The 20,929-nt window shown below is 40.2% G+C and overlaps 1 protein-coding gene across 2 annotated transcripts in view; it reads left to right on the plus strand.

Annotated features, from left to right (window-relative positions):
• The window catches only part of LOC123599589 (DNA excision repair protein ERCC-5), an 80,017-nt gene that overhangs the window by 27,673 nt on the left and 31,415 nt on the right, over positions 1-20,929 (plus strand). Inside the window, exons 7-10 of one of the 2 annotated variants that reach the window (XM_045481611.1) lie at positions 9,724-9,856; positions 11,219-11,305; positions 13,499-13,595; positions 14,464-14,695. In XM_045481611.1, coding sequence (XP_045337567.1) covers positions 9,724-9,856; positions 11,219-11,305; positions 13,499-13,595; positions 14,464-14,695 — 549 coding nt within the window. Of the gene's footprint in view, positions 1-9,723; positions 9,857-11,218; positions 11,306-13,498; positions 13,596-14,463; positions 14,696-18,717; positions 19,252-20,929 lie in introns of those variants that run through there. The other variant, XM_045481600.1, reaches the window with a different exon arrangement.

Consider the following 20,929-nt stretch of genomic DNA (forward strand, 5'->3'; position numbering starts at 1 on the left):
CCTAATGTACTTTTTAGTAATATTTAGTAATTTCTCCTTGTTAGCCAGATGACACAGTTCCTAAGAATGTATATATTTTTTGTTCTAGGAAAGAGACACCTTATACCTTATCTCTTCAAGTTAAAGGAAAATAACCTTAATTATGTTGGTTCTAGATTTTACCCTTGCCAGGTCTGTACTTTAGTTTATGGGGTTGATAGCTTATAATATCAGCCTGTAAAACAAGATGTTTATCACGGCCATGATCATATGGTATACCACATTGACCACTGTCACCTTGCCCATATGGTGTAAACTTTCGAGGGTAATTTCATGTAAATGAAGGGCATTTTTGATACATTTTACTATATATTATTATTTCTTAGTTTTTAAGCATTGGCTTTATAGTAGTAAAACCATCTTTTAGTGGGAATTTAGTTGTGCTAGGCACTATACTGATTTACTTGCTTTAATTTCATATCAGTCCTGCACAGATGTATCATTCCCCCCTTTACTGATGAGGAAACTGAGATGTGGAGAAAGTTCAATAAACTGAACAGGGTTACACAGCTAGTGAGTGATATTTTTAGGTGTCAGATCAGGTCTCCTGGTTGCAGATCTCAAACCTAACCACTTGCTCCGTGGGTCCTAGTGTTGGCTGCTTTTAACGGTCCTTGCACATTTTAGAGCTATTACATGGCTAGTATTTTTTATAATTAACATACCTCATTTTCACCAACAAAATTATATACCAATAGAAATGTTACTGAACATTTTTTCTCCCAAATGCTCTGTTTCTCCTTAGCACAGGGGTTTTGTTTGATTTTTAGATTGTTACATTTTTTTCTTTTTTTTTTTTTTTTTAAATTTTTTTTTTTTTCAACGTTTATTTATTTTGGGGACAGAGAGAGACAGAGCATGAACGGGGGAGGGGCAGAGAGAGAGGGAGACACAGAATCGGAAACAGGCTCCAGGCTCTGAGCCATCAGCCCAGAGCCCGACGCGGGGCTCGAACTCACGGACCGCGAGATCGTGACCTGGCTGAAGTCGGACGCTTAACCGACTGCGCCACCCAGGCGCCCCTACATTTTTTTCTTTTTAAGAAAAGTATCTGTCAGGGGCAGCTGGGTGGCTCAGTCGATTAAGCATCCAACTTCAGCTCAGGTCAATGATCTCAGGGTTCACCAGTTTGAGCTTTGTGCCTGCATCAGGCTCTCTGCTGTCAGCAGGAGCCTGCTTGGATCCTCTGTCCTCCTCTCTCTCTACCCTCCCCCGCTTGAGTGCGCGCTCTCTCTCTCTCTTTCCCTTAAAAATAAATAAGTAAATGTTTTTTTTTAAGTTTATTTATTTATTTAGAGAGAGACAGAGAAAGCACAAGCAGGGAAGGGGCAGAGAGAGAGGGAGAGAGGGAGAATCCCAAGTAGGCCCCACGTGGTCAGTGCGCAGAGCCCGATGTGGGGCTCAAACTCATGCAACTGTGAGACCGTGACCTAAGCCAAAATCAAGAGTCAAATGCTTAACCAACTAAGCTGCCCAAGGCGCCCTGAAAAAATAATTTTTTTTTTTTTTTAAAAAGCATCTGCCATGATGACTGTAATTGACATCAGTGTTACTGGAGTGTCATTGTCATCAAATAAGTGGGTTTGGGACATTTGACTTTTTGTGAAAGAAAATGGATAATTTGGCCCTAAGACCTTTACGTTTATTTTCGCAAAATAAGTAGAATCGTTTTCTGGCCCAAAAGATTTGAACAGTCATTTTCTCGTTATTACAAAGTATAATAATCATTCTATTCATTAAGCAGTAATTACTGATGTAAGCCAGCACCTCTTCTGTGGAACTCTGACTCTTCTCTGGGGACTGCACGTATGTGACATGTGGCCTTTTGCAACATGCATGCTCAATCCATAGAGTAGATATTAGTAGAGCTTAGTTTTGTTAAGTATGACAACAAACAGAAGTAAATGTTCTAGTATTTTGTTTCTGTGCCCCAAGAGGTCTTGTGTAACCACTTGGATGTGTCCGCACTGTGAATCATTAACCTAGAGCAGCGATTGACAGACCTTTTCTATAAATAAAGGAATAATTGATGGAGAGGATGTCACACATATGTGTCTGAGACAATGGAAAAATACCATAACACAGTTCTCAGGGTGGTGTCTCAAGACTGCATTATGAGGAGAGGCCCGGGAGACACCAGCCTGAGACTCAGGATTTCTTTTCTTGCTTATTGCCTATGGATCAGAAGAGGATTTCATTAGAGAAGTTTGTAGATTTTTGTTGTATGAATATCAGCAAGCATCTAGATAGAGAGGCAGGTTCTATGCAGAGAAAGGTCCAACGTTTATTTATTTTTGGGACAGAGAGAGACAGAGCATGAACGGGGGAGGGGCAGAGAGAGAGGGAGACACAGAATCGGAAACAGGCTCCAGGCTCTGAGCCATCAGCCCAGAGCCCGACGCGGGGCTCGAACTCCCGGACCGCGAGATCGTGACCTGGCTGAAGTCCGACGCTTAACCGACTGCGCCACCCAGGCGCCCCTAGAGAAAGGTCAATAAAATTAAAGCAAATCAAGGGAATCACGAAGACTCAGAGGAATTATAATATGAAAGAAATGTGATATCAGAAAGAATATGATATCAAAGAAAATCTGAGTATAGCAGAAACGTCAGTTATGTAAATTTAATCAAATTCCCAAATTAAGAAACGTCGTTATTTATTAATGGAATGTAAGAAAATACTAATAGGGCCCCGGAGACAGTTGGTTTAAGAACCACTTTTCTGGAATTTTAAGCAATTTTTGTCCAAATGTCCTGTCCACCTTTAAGATTTTATGCCATACTTTTATTAGAAACTCTCATTTGCAGATTTTTGAGGGTTTGTATTTTATTTATTTTATTTATTTTATTTCTTGGGTTCTTTATGACTTTTTTAATTTAATGATTTGATGTGTAGATTAACCAGCACCCCTAATAATCTAGGCTGTGTGGCACTGGGCTCTACAGACATTTTTACCCGTATGTTTAAACTTCCTCCAACGTACACGAAGTCTTTTTCACTGAGGAGTGTTATAAACTACCTATTCACCTATTCCCCTGACCCAACCCCCTTTTCTTGGCATGGGGAGTAGGATTGCTGCCATTTCTTCAAATGAATTTTAATAATATATTTTCACGGTTTTATTTCTATTTTCATGTTCCCTATCACAATACTCGACTCCTATTTCTTTTTCTTTTTTTAATTTTTTATTAAAAATTTTTTAATGTTTATTTATTCATTTTGAGAGAGAGAGAGAGAGAGAGAGAGAGAGAGAAAGGGCAAGCAAGGGAGGGGCAGAGAGAGAGGGAGAGAGAGAATCCCAAGCAGGCTCCACACTGTCAGTGCAGAGCCCATTGTGGGGCTCGATCCCATGAACTGTGGTATCATGACCTGAGCCAATATCAAGAATTGACGCTTAACTGACTGAGCCACCCAGGCACCCCTCTTTTTCTCTTTTTTAAAATAAAGTTTATTTATTTATTTTGAGAGAGAGAAAGGTAGAGAGAGAGAGAATCCTAAACAGGCTCTATGCTAACATTGCAGGACTAATCTCACAAACCATGAGATCATGACCTGAGCTGAAATCAAGAGTTGGACGCTCAACTGACTGAGCCACCCGGGTGCCTCCCTATTTCTTTTTCTGTGTGTATTTCCTGAAGGATAATTGATCCGCTTCCCACCGTGGAATTTTCTGGTCTTCCTCTCAACAATCAGTTATCCTGCACAAACCCTGCTATATTGCTGAAGCTTTCCATGCCACTTAAGGTGCCACTTCTTAATTGCTATAGGACTGATTATTTGCATTTGTCATGGCCATTTGGCATATGCAGCCTTACGTTTCATCTTTTTAACGTGTCTGTCCAGCTCCTTGACCGCAAGGACTGCCTTCGGTAGCCCTTTGAGTCCATATGTGGTGCCCTGTGACCTCGCTCATGCCGCCCTAGAACTTCTGATTGTAGTCAGAGGGAGGGGCGATATCTGTGTCAAGCAGAAGACCTTTCTGTTCTCCCTCTTTATGGAAGAAAGAGTTCTAAAATTGGCTTTTCCCATTTGTCTCAGTGGACTGAGTAGTCTCATTTGTTCAGTAGTGAAAACCATTGTCACTGGTTGCTGTTCACTTGGAAAATACTTTGAAATGTATATTCTCTTTTTAAGTTATCCTGTAATGACTGTTAGGCCTGTTTTCCTGGGTTCTAGGTTTCTTCGACTTTGTAACTCCCCAGTGTTTGCTGACCTGCTCATTTCCAGCGGTCCCTCAGTCAGTGGAAACTGAGCTCACTCATGGACTAAAAACAAAATACAGGATTTTGATACAATTAGCAGATTTAACTGTTGATATGAAGGGAAGTATTTTTTTTTCAGAGATGTAATTACTCATAATAAAACTCTGAGTAAGTTGTCAGCAACTAGTTCAAACTAGTGGTTCAGTTTTATCATTATATTACTATTATTATTATTCAGATACCTTAAAACTCTTGGTTCGCTTAGCTACCAACATTGATGCCTGGCAAATCTCGATTCATCTTATTTTTTAAGTTTATTTTGAGAGAGAGAGCACGCAGAGGGGAAGGGAAAAGAGAGAGAGAGAGAGAGAGAGAGAGAGAGAGAGAGAGAGAGAGACTGAGAATCCCAAGCAGGCCCTGAGCTGTCAGTTCAGAGCCTGATATGGGGCTTGAACTCACAAACCGTGAGATCATGACCTGAGCCAAAATCTAGAGTCGGACGCTTAATCGACTGAGCCACCCAGGCGCCCCTTGATTAATTTTTAAAAATCAGCTAGCTTAGGGGCGCCTGGGTGGCGCAGTCGGTTAAGCGTCCGACTTCAGCCAGGTCACGATCTCGCGGTCCGTGAGTTCGAGCCCCGCGTCAGGCTCTGGGCTGATGGCTCAGAGCCTGGAGCCTGTTTCCGATTCTGTCTCTCCCTCTCTCTCTGCCCCTCCCCTGTTCAAGCTCTGTCTCTCTCTGTCCCAAAAATAAATAAACGTTGAAAAAAAAAATTAAAAAAAAATATTTAAAAAAAAAAAAAAGAAAAAAAAATCAGCTAGCTTAACAGTTATACTAATGTTCATGTATGCCATCTTTATTCTGGTATGTGTCATAACTCATTAATTTTGCATAACAGAGAATAGCTACCTCTGCCCTATCCCGATATTACTCACAGATACTCTCACTGTGGCCACTGCTATGAGCTTACTACAGAACTTTAGCACATCTCGGCTGGATGATGCATTAATATTCTGCTCTCCTCATCCACTGGTTTCTCCAGTTCTTATTAGACACTGTGGCAGGTAGATCTTTTCAAAGAGTAGTGCTAATAGATCCTTCTATTTTAGGAGCTCTCTAGTGCTTGCTTAAAGCATAAAATTGTTAGCATCACTCAAAGCCAATGCAGACTGGCCTTTCACTGCTGTTCTACATGAACCAGTTGTATTTATCTATTTATTTATTATTTTTTAAATGTTTCAAATGTTTGTTTCTGAGAGAGAGAGAAAGACAGAGACAGAGACACAGCCTGAGCAGGGGAGGTGCAGAGAGAGGGAGACACAGAATCTGAAGCAGGCTCCAGGCTCTGAGCTGTCAGCACAGAGCTGGATGCAGGGCTTGAAGCCACAAGCTGTGAGATCAGGACCTGAGCTGAAGTCGGATGCTTAACTGACTGAGCCACCCAGGTGCCCCTGAACCAGTTGTATTTAAAAGATGTCAAGGGAGGAAGAGTCTTGTAGGATGATATTATGTGCTGGGTTAAAGAATCTGGTTCTTGTTTTTATTTATTTTTTAAGGAATGGAGGATTTTTTTAAATGTTTCTTTATTTGAGAGAGTGCGAGAGAGAGCATGCACCTGTGCACATAAGCGGGGGAAGGGGAAAGGGGGGAGGGGGACAGAGGATCCAAAGCAGGCTCTGTGCTGATGGCAGAGAGCCTGAATTGGGGCTCAAACTCACAAACCGTGAGATCATGACCTGAGCTGAAGTTGCACGCTTAACTGACTGAGCCACCCAGGCACCCCCTGGTTCTTGTCTTTGAACGTGTAAAATACATTCTGATGTATTCTTCTAGACTTCTCTACAGTTTTCCTATAGATGATCAATCAACCTGTATAGAACAAATTCACGCTAAAGAAACGAAAAAAACCCAGACTGTTTATATATTAACTTACAGTGAGAGATATAATAAACCAAGGCACCGGAATTCTCTTGTCAGCAGCTCAGGAAATCTCACCGTTCAGCTGGCCAGCTGATTCTCCTAGTTCTTTTCTTCTTCTGTGTGCCATACAGATCATGGTCCTACACTTGGAAATGATTGCTTTGTTACTTAAGTGTCAGATTTTTTTTAGAAATTCTCTGGTCTAGGCTGAACATCGTTCTGAATTTAGTTTCCATCAGTAATACATTGATATGTCTTCTCCTGACTCGAAGTTACGTCTTCAGATGACTACCTCAATGTAGTAAATACTGCATTTACTGTCTTTTTATTTCAGAGGGTGACATTTTTCTGACCTTGTCCTGCAATTCTTGGGGTGCTGTACGGTAGGCCTCGCTACGCTATCACACCCTAGATTCTAAAGTAGACGACTTGCTGTTCCCTAATTACATCCCTCCCCTGTAATGACTTTGTTTTTTCCTCATGCCCGTTCCTCTGTCCGGATTGCTGAAATCCTACCACTTGGTGAAGTTCTGTCTTGAATGTCCCCTTTCTTGATTCTTCAGACCTGATGTGCTCTTCCTCCTTTGAATTACAACCCTTTTCTGTGGCTCTGTCTTCTCCCACTCTATATTAAGGTTACTTGTTTTATCTTCCTTCTGAGGGCAGCTTCAGGTGCTGTGTATCACTTGCCTTTTGTTTGCCTGCGGTTCCTGGTATACTTAGTAGGTGCTCAGAAATTGCTTACTGAATTGAATTAAATGAAATTTTCCTTTAACTCTAGGCCAGTTCTCAGAATGCCAACATCAGCATCACCTGTGCAACTTGTTAGACATACTAATTCTTGGTCCCCGCTCCAGACCTGCTGGCTCAGACACTCTGGGGTTGGGTACCAGCCATCAGGTGTTTAACAAGTCCTGTGTGTCAAGCTTGAGAACTATTGCTGTGGTCTTTCTAAAGAGGCATTATCCAACCTCTTTTTCAAGAGCTGGGTCTTCCATTGATAGGAAATATGGTGATTTTCAGATTGTGCTCAGGTGAGCCATGGGAATTCTATGGTGATGCCTTGGTGCAGGGTCGGGGGAGAACTTGGGATCTAGATTCCCTACCTCCTTTTTGGCCACGGCAACTTGCTTTTGGCTTTTTTTATGCACTAGTATGCCATGTCAACGTTCCTTGCACCAGGGTTCCATATGGAAAAAAGTCTGAAAATTACTGATCTAAATTAGAGGTCATCAAACTACAGTCCTTTTTGTAAATAAAGTTTGATTGGAACACAGCCATATCCATTTGCTTACACATTGCCTATGGCTGTTTCCATGCTACAATGGCAGAGTTGAGTAGTATGAGTAGTGCTCATGACCCACAAACCTCAAATATTTACTCTCTGGCCCTTTAAGAAAAAGCTTGCTAATCCCTGCTGTAAATCAATCAGAACCTTGCGGTAAGGAGCAGAAACATCCCTGGCTAGCACTAAGCCCATAACCATTATGCTACAGAAGAAAAATCACCTCATGTCTTCTAGAAAATGAGGACATGGTCAAAGAGTGTTTACAGTGGACAAAAAGATGTGAAGGTTAATGAGAGCAAATTTTCTTAGTTATCTCATTTGCTCCTGAAATCCTGAATATATTCTAGGAAATTAGACTCATTACTATTCACAGGTGTTTTGTGTTACATTCTACTTAAAGAAGGATAATGTGAAATACTTAAAGATAGCCATTAAGAAGCTAAAATAAAAATTCTTTTCATTAAAACTTTTAGTCATTTCGGAAAATTTTTTATGGGGCATTTTCACAATTTTAAGAAAGGTTTGAAGAGTTTTTTCTAAACCAACTATGTGTGTTACCATCTTTTGTAATTATTGAATCTGTTAGGAGACTAAATGCATACATTTATGTTTGCTCACTATCCTAGAACCCATCTGTAATGAAGGAAGTGACATACTGACCCTCTTCTGAATTTTAGTTCTGATGGTTCTTCATTTAGAGCTGCCCTTGGGTGTCAGTTTTTAAATTGTCAGGGGAGGTCAACCAAAAGCTGCAGAAAGATTTATCATTTGTCATTATGAAATGGAGATTTTAGTGGAAAAGATCACCTTGCCATACAGGTACGTTCTGGTGCTTCTGGCCATGAAGTAAAATCTATGGGAAAGACCTACATGAAGCCTTGGAGAAAGAATTTAAGCCAGAAATGTTATTGTCTCCATGGAGCCCACAAATCGCGTGTATCTACAGGGGTAGGGTGGGGTCCTGCCTTCTTAGCTGTGCTACAGCTATTGACCTGCTGTTTTTAGTGGTCTCCAACCATCTCAGTGGCCAGAAAGTCAATTAGAGAAACCACAAATTGCAAGCTTTCATCTACTTCACCTATTTTTAGGCTTTCCAGTTTTAATGGGCTATTTGTTCATGAATAATTTAGTTTCTTCCGGGAGATGCATGTTAATGAGACCTCAGTCAATGGCTTTAAATATTGAGTGCTGGTAAAAACTTATTGCTTATGATACTACTTTTGAAATTATTTCACAACTAATATAGCTGTGGGAAATATAAAAGAAGGAGTCTGTGGTATGATCAGCCTGTCCAAGAGATGTTCTTATCTCATTACTTGGCTTGAGAAACTTGTCCCTCCTATCTGGGTAACTTTTGTAGAAACATTAAAGTGTGTATTAGCGGGAAAAGTCTGCATTTTTGGAGTCTGTGTACTATCTACCCATCAACATCAGTGCTCTTCAAACTGGGGACGTATACGCTACTGGGGCTGTGTGAGATGACCACTGTGGAATGAGAAGAACATAATAGAATGTCATTATTTAAAACAAAATTTTTTTTAAAGTTTGTTCATCTTTGAAAGAGACAGAGAGAGCAGGCAAGCGTGAGTGGGGGAGGGGCAGAGAGAGAGGGAGACATAGAATCCAAAGCAGACTCCAGGCTCTGAGCTGTCTGCACAGAGCCTGATGTGTGTGTGTGTGTGGGGGGGGGGGGGGGGTGGGGGGGGAGTCGAACCCATAAACCGTGAGATCATGACCTGAGCTGAAGTCGGACACGTAACTGACTGAGCCACCCAGGCACCCCTATATTGTCAGTATTTTAATTTAATTTCAAAATTCCTACCTTTTGTATGTCTTCTATAAAGTCCTATTAGTACCATAGTATATATAGTCCATCAACAAAAATGCTTCTCATGGGCATGTTGATTCAGAAATTTCCTGTGACAGATGTGCACAACCAGAAAAGTTGAGACCATTGTTGTACACACTAGGTGTTAGGTTTTATGTGGTAATTAAATTCTGTAGACAAGTAGGTGTTATTAGAAGATTTTGGTAAGCAAGGATGTATTTCAGGTCTTAAGTTTCCTATTCAGTTTATCTGAATTTCAGTCAAAAGGGTAAAACTGAAACTACATTTATTCATATTTTTGTGTATCTGTAAAGCTTCTCCTTTTCCCCCAGCAATGTCAGTGTCCTCCAAGTCATGTCTTCCCTTCAGTCCTTAGCTAGTCATTTGCGTAAAGCGTCCACAGTGCTTTATGGTTCCTCAGTTTGTTTGCTTTTGTTTTGTGTAGCTTCTGGGGCCTTGTCGAAGTTAACTCATGGATTGAAAGATGAATCACTGGCTTATATCTATCATTGCCAAAATCATTATTTTTGTCCAATTGGCTTCGAAGCAACCCCTGTTAAAGCTAATAAAGCATTCAGGTAAGGATTTCCATATTTTATGTGGATAACTCACTGAGAGAAGCATTTCCATATTTTATGTGGGTAACTCACCAAAAAAAGAAAGCATTTAGGAAATATTTAGTCACTCAGAAATTGGAAGCCTTGATTATTTCTTTCATTTGCATCAAGTTAGACTATGCTCTAAATATTTAGCTAGTTCTTTTGCAGAATTGCATTTGGTTAATTGGGCTTTTACATTATCCACTTAGATGCTGTTGTTCAGACTCGTGCAATGAAAGACATCTGAAAAACCACTTTTACCTTTATTACAAAATGATTGCAAAGGACTTCACGTATTATGTCACTGTGTTTTCATCCATTGTTCACATGGAAAATGAGTTAGGGGATCTTGTGTCAAAAAGCTGTCCCAACTGAGCACATTAAGAAGCATCTTCTTTCCTCCTAGTGAAAAATGTGGAATTTATCAGTGTTGTCTTGGGTGGGTAGCATCGGTCATTGAGGAGGAGGAGAGGGCAGCCCTCTTCTTTTGGTGAAGGCTGAAGGTCAGGCAGGGAGAACATGGCTTCCTCATCTGGGGATAGGATGGGTTCTTTGAGGCTGGAGGCCATGCAAGCATGAGTCCCTCTCAAGGCACTGTGGGGTTGGGGGATGCTGGGGCAGTATCCTGAGATCTGGGAGAACCAGGAAGCTGGACGTTATAGTTTTGTGAATGAGGAACCAGAGGGAAAGTACTTGATCTCTCCGAATCCTAAAATGTTTTATTCATCTCTCTGGAGGTGAGGTACTTTGTTTCTTCTATGGTTTCATCCTGAGGCTTCACCTTACTCCAGACATCTATCAAACATAAAACATGAAAAAGTAGGTAGTCCAACTTTGTACCCATTAGGGGAGAGTTCCACACCTCTGCCTGTACCTAAGCATCACCTGAGATGCCTTTACAACTGTGCAAATCCCTCTAGATCTACTTCAATTTCCCGGAGTGGGATTTAGGCATCTGACTTTAGGGTTTCATTTTTAGGATGCCTTTTGAAAACTTCTAAATGCACAGTGAAAGGAGAGGAGTAGCTGAAGAATGCTTGTAGGATGCTAGGATTTTTTCTCTTTTTTTTTAGATTCTAAGAGGTGGTATATTTCATTTTTTTTCTTTTTTTTTTTTATCCCTAGATTTTATAATTGAGATCAAGACCTAAGTTTTATTTATGCTTTCTCTTTAATGGTCTTAAGAAGTTTGTTCGCTTAAACTCCAATTATCTATTCTAGTATTAATGAATGTCATCTTTGAATAACTTTAGTATATTTTTTATTAACATAGTGGAAGCAATATTTTCAAGGGAGTGAATGACCTTTACTAAGCCTACTTTTAATCTGTTTTATATTTAGCAGGGGTCCCCTCTCACCACAAGAAGTAGAGTATTGGATCTTAATTGGAGAATCAAGTAGAAAACATCCTGCTATTCACTGTAAAAAGTATGTTAACTTCCCTTATTCTCTTTAATTTAGGTAAGATTTACATATAGTGAAATGCACAGATCTTAATTGTATAATTAGGTGGAGTTTGATAAATGAATATACCTGTGTAATCATCACTGCAATCAAGATATGGAACATTTTCATTGTATTCAAAGTACCCTCATTCTCCTTTCCTGTCAGTCCCCATAGACAGCCTCTGCTCTGTCATGATGGGTGCTTTGCATGTTCTTGAAATTCATGTAAATGGAGCCATAAAATATTCTTTCTTATCTGGCTTCTATCATTTAAGTAACCTTGTGAGATTCATCTACTTTGTCATGCATATCATAATTTTTTTTTTTTTTTTTTTTTTTTTTTTTACTGCCGAGTGGTATTAACTAGTGTAAGTGTACCACGATTTTTTATCCATTTTTCTGTTGATGACCATTTGGATTATTTTGAGTTTGGTCTTATGTGGGTAAAGCTATTAGGAATGCTGCTTCACTGAAATAAAATTCACATACCATAAGGTTCACCCTTTTAAAAATGTATACAATTCAGTGGATTTTAGTATATTCAGAGTTGAGCATCAACCACCATGATCTAATTCTAGGAACTAAAACCCCATACCCATTAGCAGTCACTCCCCAGCCCCCTCCCCTCACTCCCTGGCAACACTGATCTACTTTCTATCTCTGTGCATTTGCCTGATATGGACATTTCCTATAAATGGAATCATACAATATGTGGACTTTCGTATCTTTTTTCACTTAGAGTAAAGTTTTCAGTGTTCATCTGTGTTGTGGCATAGACCAGAACTTCATTCCTTGATATGGCCAAATAATTTTCTGCTGTATGGATCTGCCACATTTTATTGTGCAAGTTTTTGGAGGACATGTTTATATGTTTTCTTCTTCTTGGATAGGTATCTAGGATTGGGGTTGCTGATTATAGGATAGCTGTGTATTTAAGAAGCTGGGAGAAAGTTCTCCAGTGGGGTTATGCCATTTTATACTCCTACGGGCAATGTATGGAGAACCCAGCTTTTCTTCATATCTTCTCCAATATTTGATATTGTTATTTTTTATTTTTATTTATTTTTTTTATTTTCCTGGCTTTATTGAGTTGTAATACACAAATACAATGTATATATTTAAAGTGTACTGTGTGCTGATTTGATCTACATTTTGTGAAATGGTTGCCACAATCAAGTGTCAATTAGCATATCTATCAGCTCACGTAGTTACCTTTTCTGCCTATATGTGGTGAGAACACTTAAGATCTGCTCTCTCAGCAAGTTTCAAGTGTACCATACGGTATTATTAACTGTAGCCATTATGCTGTACAGATCTATAAGTTTGTTATGTTTTTTGATGGTATTGCAAATCGATACCATTTGCAATAAAAAATTTGTCTGTTTTCCAGTTTTATTGAGACATAATTGACACATATTGCTATATAAGTTAATGGTGTAGAGCATGATGGTTTGATTTACATATATTGTGAAATGATGACTACAGTATGTTAACGAAAGAATTCTCCTTGTGATGAGCACTCTTAGGATCTATTCTCTTAACAACTTCCCTGTATGTCACACAGCAGTGTTCGCTATAATCACCATGTTGTATATTACATCCCTAGTACTTATTTATCCTATAACTGGAAGTTTGTACCTCTTGGCACCTTCCTTTAAAAAATTTCACTTCTGAATTAGTTTCTGGTAGTGTACAAAAATGCAATCTATTTTTCTACATAGGCCTTGAATCTTGCATTTTTATCAGACTCACTCACAAATCCAGTAATAGTTTTATAATCCAAAGTAATTTGTAATTGCTTTGTGTTTTCTATACAATCAATCATGTTATCTGTGAATAAACACATGTTAACTTTGAAATCTTTTGAAAACTCGACTCTAATTGAAACGGAAATATGGGCTGTTTCTACTCTAGCCTGCAGGATGTCATTTAATGGGTTGATAAATATGTATTTCATAATGAAAGTAGCCATTTTTTGAATCGAGAATCTTGGCAATAGTTGGTTAAGCAGACTTGTCATAAAAAAAGAATTAGGGCTTAGGATGTGGAACAATCTTGTTATGAAAGAATTATCGTTATGGTAATATTGTAGCAAATTGCTCATGTGAAAAGTTCCATTACAGTAGTATTTTGTACTTAGAGAAAAGTGTGCTTTATCCTTCCTTTTTCACTATAGGTGGGCAGATATTGTTACTGATCTCAACACTCAAAATCCAGAATATCTAGATATCCGACACTTAGAGAGGGGGCTGCAGTATCGAAAAACAAAGAAGGTAAGAACACCATTGTAGCTGAAGATATTTCCCAAGCCGACAAAAGGCACTGTTTTACTCAGTACTCCTTAGGTTGTAAATAAGAGAAATCCATTTCAGATTATCTCAGATAGAAGAGTGAAAATTATGTTCAGGAAAGAGGGGTAACTTTAGAATGAAAACACAAGGAGGATAGCCCGGAATCAGAAGGGTCTGGTACCTGGTAAAAGAATGGTGTCAGGGGCCAAGTAGCTTCTCTGTCTCATTCTTCTGGGAGTTACATGTTGTTCTTATCTGTCTGAATATTTACTTTCTGAAGATCAAGAACTTCAACTTACGTCTCCCTTTCAGGTGAGCAGTCTAGATAGGCTGAGAGTGGCCTGCCCAGGCTCAGTCCCATAGTTTTGGCCCAGCTTGGGTCAGGTGTTCACTTCTGAGCCAAATGAACTGTGGCCACGAAGCAGAGTCATGTGTACAAACAAGGAGGCTTGGGGAGGTTCTCAGTGAAAGTAGATTCTGTGGATTGAGTTGACATTCCACTGATATGGTTTCCTACTAACATCAAGAACATATAGGAGACAGGAAGAGGAATGATCTTGGTGTTTGGATTGGGCAGATGGGGAAGCAGCAGTGTGTGTGACCAGTGGAGAGTCATATGGGTGGTGGGGGGGTTGTTTTGGCTCCTGTGGGCATTGTTATATTTTTGTAAAGGCAGCTGGTCAAGAAAGATGCAGGATAAGGTGATCTGATGATATCTGAAAAGGGTAAGTACTGTTTTGAGGCAGGTGAAGGGGGAAAAATAAGGCAATTCATAGGAACCCACATTATTAGTATAATTAATTTCCTTTCACTTTCTTAACCCAACTTTTTTTTTTTTTTTTCTTCTCAGGTTGGGGGAAATTTGCATTGCATCATAGCATTCCAGAGACTTAATTGGCAACGATTTGGCCTTTGGAACTTTCCATTTGGAACCATTAGACAAGAATCACAACCTCCAACACATGCCCAGGGAATAGCCAAATCTGAGAGTGAAGATAATATCTCCAAGAAGCAGCATGGGCGCCTGGGCCGGTCTTTCAGTGCTAGTTTCCATCAGGACTCGGCATGGAAAAAGATGTCCAGTATCCATGAGAGAAGGAACAGTGGTTACCAGGGTTACAGTGATTATGATGGGAATGACTGACCATGTTGGGTACTGAACAACTTGTGTTATACACATGACTGCTCTATACAAGACTGCATTAAGACAGTAGAAGGTTTTATTAAGTCTACACTAAATAGGAACAGAGCTCGTGGTACAAAATATAACCTTGTAGTTCTCCAGTAAATAAGCTTGTATATGATTATGATGGGTGATTTCAGATATCGAAGCAGGTAAGCACAGATTATTGTCCTTTTAAAGAGTATATAAACATTATGGACAATTTCACAAAATCCAATAAAATTACATATAAACAAATCAAACACAAATTCACTTAATAGCATCATGATTTGAAATACTTAAGCATGAAGTGGTTTCTTATAACTCGATCGCCACACATTTGTTGCAGATAGTTTTATTCCTAAACTCAAGATAAAAGGTATCATCTGCCCTTTTAAAGAAAATTGGGGCCGTTGATTTCTAGCTTTCTCTCATGGTTAAAGCTCATTTAAAATTATTTAGCGAGTCTAGAATTCTTTTACTTGCAAGCAGCATCTTGCCTGCCTCATTTGTTTCCTGACTAACTTTTTCAGGATCCTCAATAAAGAGGCAAAGCGAAGACTCAAGAAACTGATCTTTTCTATTGGTGCATTGATTCGGGATATTCTTGGCTTTCTTGACTTGGTATGTTACCATCCAATATTGACAAGATCTTCAGGCCTTGAAAGACTTCTGTCTACAGTGAACCTTGTTTTGGGATAGAATAAAAGAAAAGTGGAATTCAAAGTTTCTATATCCAAGGTAATCTGTGAAATGAGATCTTCCAATATTTGACTGGTCCCTGAGTGTGGAGTCCTATGTTGTTAACAGCATTAAAGATGCATTAGGAATGCCATTGCCACTCAGAGGACAAATATCCATATTCCCAACTGTGAGCTGCTTCCTTTTTTAAGTCATACAATTAGCTGTTTGTAGTGAGTGTTAAATAGTTCAGAAAGAGTGGATTTCATGTATTTCAGCTCCTCTCTAGTTGATGTCAATTTTTCTTCTGCTGTCAGCCTGTGACATGTTCTTTCATTTCAGGGGCTGTTCATGACTCAAATCAGTAACTTGATTATTACAAGGTGCTGAATATGTTGGTAACCATATTGCAATACACCTCAAGGAGAGGGTTCAGATTTTTATTTTTAAAATATTTTCATTTTCTTCTCTTTTGAATTTTATATCCATTTATCCACTCAGACATGCCTAGCCTACAGACAGGGATATATATTGTGAAATGGTCATTTTTCTGAAGAGAATATTTTGCGTGAAATGCAAAGGACTGAGAGATTTGTAGGTTGTTGATTTTGTTACTTCACTCTGGAACTTTTAAGAAGTTTTCATCAAATAAAGTTTTGTTTTCTACTTTTAATAATGTGAATATTGCGAACCTTTCTTTTATATAGGGAGTACCCTTGGAATTCGGTTTGAAGCCCGTGACAATTCCACCTAAGTAGTATAAAAAACCATCTTATATCTTATTTTTATAATCAATGAAACAATATATGTTATGACTATAATTTTAGATTCCTGTAAGACTACATAATAGGAAGTAGAAAATTTAATTATATAAGCTTGAACCAAACAAAATTGTCATTTTTGTAGGTCAAACATGGTTGAATATCAGCAGTTTCATAGAGTTTAATGAAATATTTAAGAGAAGAGGTAGATAGGAGGAACCAAGAGGAAAGGAGACAAGTGCAACATGGAGAATACAGTGACACCTAGGAAAAGAGGATGAGTTTATACAGATTGCCTATTGGCCATAAATAATTTTAGAAAAGTCTTGATATATAGGATTACTTAATAACTTGATATACAAGTTTGACAGTTATTAAGAGCATAGTAAGGTTTACAGAGACTAATTTTCCAAAAACTATATGCAAGTTACTGCACACTTCTCTTTCAAGATTAGTAACACTCCTGTCCTATTTGATTTATTGGTCATCTCTTCCTAGGAGTCTCCATAGAAGCACTGAAGGCTCAAATACTGGCTCTATACTTGCTAGCTGTATCACGTAGGGGAAGTTAAGATGAATATTTCTGTGTTTATTTCCTCATTGGTAATATGGGGATAATATCATCTATTTTACAAATTGTTTTGAAGAATAAATAAGTTAATGCACGTACAGTGTTTAGAACAGTGATTTGTAGATAGTCCTTGCTATCATTTCTCCAAAAGATGTGTATTTTACTGCTCAGAATGTTGATAGTGAGCCCTTTAAGCAGCATCTAAAGGAGCCAATTCACTGTAAGTCAAATATACACCCCTTAGTTCCTGTTCCTTCAAAAGAATATTTTGTACTCAAGAAATGTTGCTCTGGTTTTAAAAGCACTTCTAATACTCAAATGCCTTCATTGGCTATTTGTTTTTACTCAGCTCTTAGGCATAAAAAATGTTCATTTAGATCAAATCCTGAAACTGTTCCTTTCCCTACTACTGTGTCCCATCTTTAGGCCAAGCTGGTGCAGCAGCAAAAACACTTCCAAATTTTCCTTTTCCCAGACACCTAACAGAGCTCAGGCAAGTTGCTCTGTGAGCCATCACAGTTTGTACATTAGTTTTACCCGTAGCATATTCTCCTTCAATCATTAATTTAACACACTAATTTTATTTTAAATTCTTTTTTTATTTGTTTTGAGAGAGAGCGCGTGCACATGCATGAGTGGGGGAGGAGTGGTGAGAGAGAGGGAGCGAGAACCCCAGCAGGCTCCACGTGGGTCCCGGGCTGGGTCCATTTCAGGAACTATGAGATCATGACCTGAGCCAGGATTGAGTTGGACACTTAACCGACTGAGCTACCCAGGCCCCCCTCAACAAAATAATTTGAGCACTATGACCCCTTAGGTGTTTCATATTAAATCACTGACCTCAGAACGACCCCAGGGAGGTGGCATCTCCACTTTATTCAGACTCTCATTGGTGAAGAAACTCGCTTAGGATCATATGGTGTCTTCTACCATACAGACTGGGTGGCTTAAATAACACATTTATTTCTCACAGTTCTGGAGGCTGGAAGTCCAAGATCAAGGTGTTGACAGGTTTGGTTTTTCCAGAGCCTTTCTCTTTGGCTTGCAGATGGCCACCTCCTAGCTGTGTCCTCACATGGTCCTCCCCAGTGTGCACATCCCTGGTGTCTCTCTCTGTGTGCCCCAAATTTCCTCTGATAAGGACGCCAGTCAGATTGGATTAGGTTTACCCTCACAACCTCATTTTAACTTAGTCACCTTTAAAAGGCCCCATCTCCAAATAGAGTAACATTCTGAGGTGCTGGCTGGGGTTTAGGGCTTTAACATCCAAATTTTAGAGGTGCACACAACTCAGCCCACAAACACAGGGCTATTGTGTGGCTCAGTCAGGATTTGGACCAAAGGCTGCCTGGCTTGCGGGGAAATTCTCTTTCAGGGGGTGCAAGATGTACTGGAGAGCTTTAGATTAGAGGCCGACAGAAGTCATTTAGGGGGTATTTATGGAATCCCTAAGTGTTGGGAGTGGGGCTCTAACAGTCAACAAGATAATTCTTGGTTTTAATAAGTTTATAATCTACGTTGCAGGTGGGGAGAGGGGGGAACAAAAATGGAATAGGCAATTATATCAAGCTCTGTAAAATACAAGTAGGAACAATTTGTGGGGATTATTCCACACATGGAGGAAATCCAAAAAAACCAAACCAAAACAAAAAAACAACACTTTGGGAAGTAGTTTTGCTAAAAACCAATTTTTGATAGTTTTGTCCTAAAGTTGGTATTAAGAGTTTGCAGAAGTGGCGGCCTTTTGGGGGGGGGGGGGTTGGTACGGAAAAACCACATGGAAATCAATGACCTCCGCGCACAGTTCCAACATCTGGCTGCGACAGAATGCCAGCGTGGAGCAAGCTCGGGAATGACTGGACACAAACACGGAGGCTGCACCGCCCCCTCGCTTCCGGAAGGAAAAGGCGCAGCGACTATACGTAGGGCTGTGAGGCGGGACTTCCACCCTGAGCAGCTATTAAATGGGAGCCGAGACCCGTCCGCCCAACCCATTTTGTGTGGGTTTACGCGTTAACTCTACGGGACAGTAGGTGTTGGGGGACCCCCTGGCTGTTTGGCCTGCGTAGTCCCCTCACTTCTCTTACGCTAAGAGGGCACACATTTGGGCCAAACCTTAGGAGAGAGGAGGACTGGCGCCTCCCTGACGCCGGCCATTCTCTGGGCTCCCGCCTTTCTTCCGTGAGGCAGTGTCAGCCGCCAGGAAGTGCCGTTTTCGCCGGTGCCGGTTTTCCCTGGAAACCCTGTATTATTTTCCATCTTCCCTGGGTGGGAGCAGGGGGAGCCCCGCCCAGGCCCCTGCGGTGGTGCAGGCTGTGGTAGGATCGGAATAGAAGGTCTCCCGCGACCCGCCGCCGAGTGTCGCTGGAGGCCTCATGGGGGTCCAGGGGCTCTGGAAGCTGCTGGAGTGCTCCGGGCGGCAAGTGAGCCCAGAGACGCTGGAAGGGAAGATCCTCGCCGTGGGTATCCTTAACGCATCGTCGGTTCTCGGGTGCAGGGACCCGCGTCAGGCAGTTACTCCCGGCTCCCTTTTTTGGGCCCAGCGTGGTGTTGGCAGGGCGACGGTCTCCCGCGGGGTAGCAGTGGCATCTCCTTCGCGACGTTTTTTCTTCAAGTGTCTGCTTTCCCCCGCTTTGCAGGAGTGCCACGCTGGGCTGCAGTCCTCTGGTTTTATTACTGAGGGGCAGTGCTTTCCTCCTCTCGTCTGCAAAGTGGAGGTAGTAATAGTACCTGCACGCGGGGTTGGTATGAGGAGTAAAGGGGTTATTTAAGTGAAAGCTTAGTTAATATTGTAAAGGTTAAAAGCATCGGTCGGCTTGGGAGGTCAGCGTGGAGTTAAATGAGGCGGACTTCCTACCGGTAGTGTTGCTCGCGGGTCCTGAGCCCTGCTCCACTGCTCCACTTACGCGTGTTAGAGAGAACAAGGATAGTGTGGACAGGTGTTTGACCTTTTTTTCTTTTTCAAAAGTAACTTTTACAATTTTTTATTATGAGTTTTGGACTAGGGAATTCATGTAGTACAACAGTGAAAAGATTTCAAAAGGTACACAGTGGCCTTTTTTTTTTTTAAACCTCCCGGCCTCTGTGATAGGCTTTTAAAAGATTGTCGTTTGTGCATATGTCTGGCTGGTTTTGTGTCTTTGAAATTAAGTGTTTTTCTGCTTTATCAAAACCTGTGAATGCTGTTTCTGAAGTTTTGGTCTTTTTATAAGTTAAGCATCCTCCTCTCCCTCCTCCTCCTCCTTCACCTTTGAGTGGCTGTTCTGGAAGCTGGTGGTACCTTGTGCCAGTCCCTAGGTGGGCACAGGAGCTGTAATCTAGGAGGACAAGAGTCATGCAAATACTTGCTGTCGGCGGTAAATGCAGTTTAAGAGTATGTGGGAGTCCTGCAGAAGGGGCCACTGAGTGAGGAGCTGTCATTTAGTGTGGAGACAACTTGTACACGATGTGACACTGATAGTTTTTCAAATAAAGTAAGATGATGATTATATTTTCTGCAGTGTGAGTAATCTTGAAATACACCCGTAATGAGTTTTGCCTTCCTTAAAAGTTTTTGAAGGATACCTTGTATCGGGAAAGGGAGAGTCTGTTGTTGTTTTAAAGCAACGCGCTATTGCTGCCCTCTAGTGGTTCTTCACTGCTTTCTAAAGATTTTCTTCATAGAACTCTATGGGAAGGAAAGCAGTTTTCGGTGACAGGAACCCTTCAAACTTCAGCAAAGACTTAGGCATTTTATGTGGCAGCCTCTATGAAGAATTGATGATTCGTAAAATCACTGAGCTGACGCATGAAGTTCAGCATTCTGACTTTCTGGGAAAATCAAAGTAAGGAAGGTAAAGCATTTAATTTAGAATTCAGGTGACTTGTGTTTTAGATGACTCGGGAGCTCTTTTGGGACATGAAATAATTTTCATGAGGTTATTAAGTTTGTCTGGAAGAACAAACCATTTAAAGAGGACTATCAATGATCCTCCAGTTATAAATACAAGCTTATATATATGTGTGTGTATATATATATATATATATATATATATATATATACACACACACACATATATATATACACACGTATATATGTATATATGTATATACACATATACATATACATATATATGTGTATATATATATGTGTGTGTGTATA

The sequence above is a fragment of the Leopardus geoffroyi genome, chromosome A1 (genome assembly GCF_018350155.1).
Source record: "Leopardus geoffroyi isolate Oge1 chromosome A1, O.geoffroyi_Oge1_pat1.0, whole genome shotgun sequence".
NCBI classification, from domain to species: Eukaryota; Metazoa; Chordata; class Mammalia; order Carnivora; family Felidae; genus Leopardus; species Leopardus geoffroyi.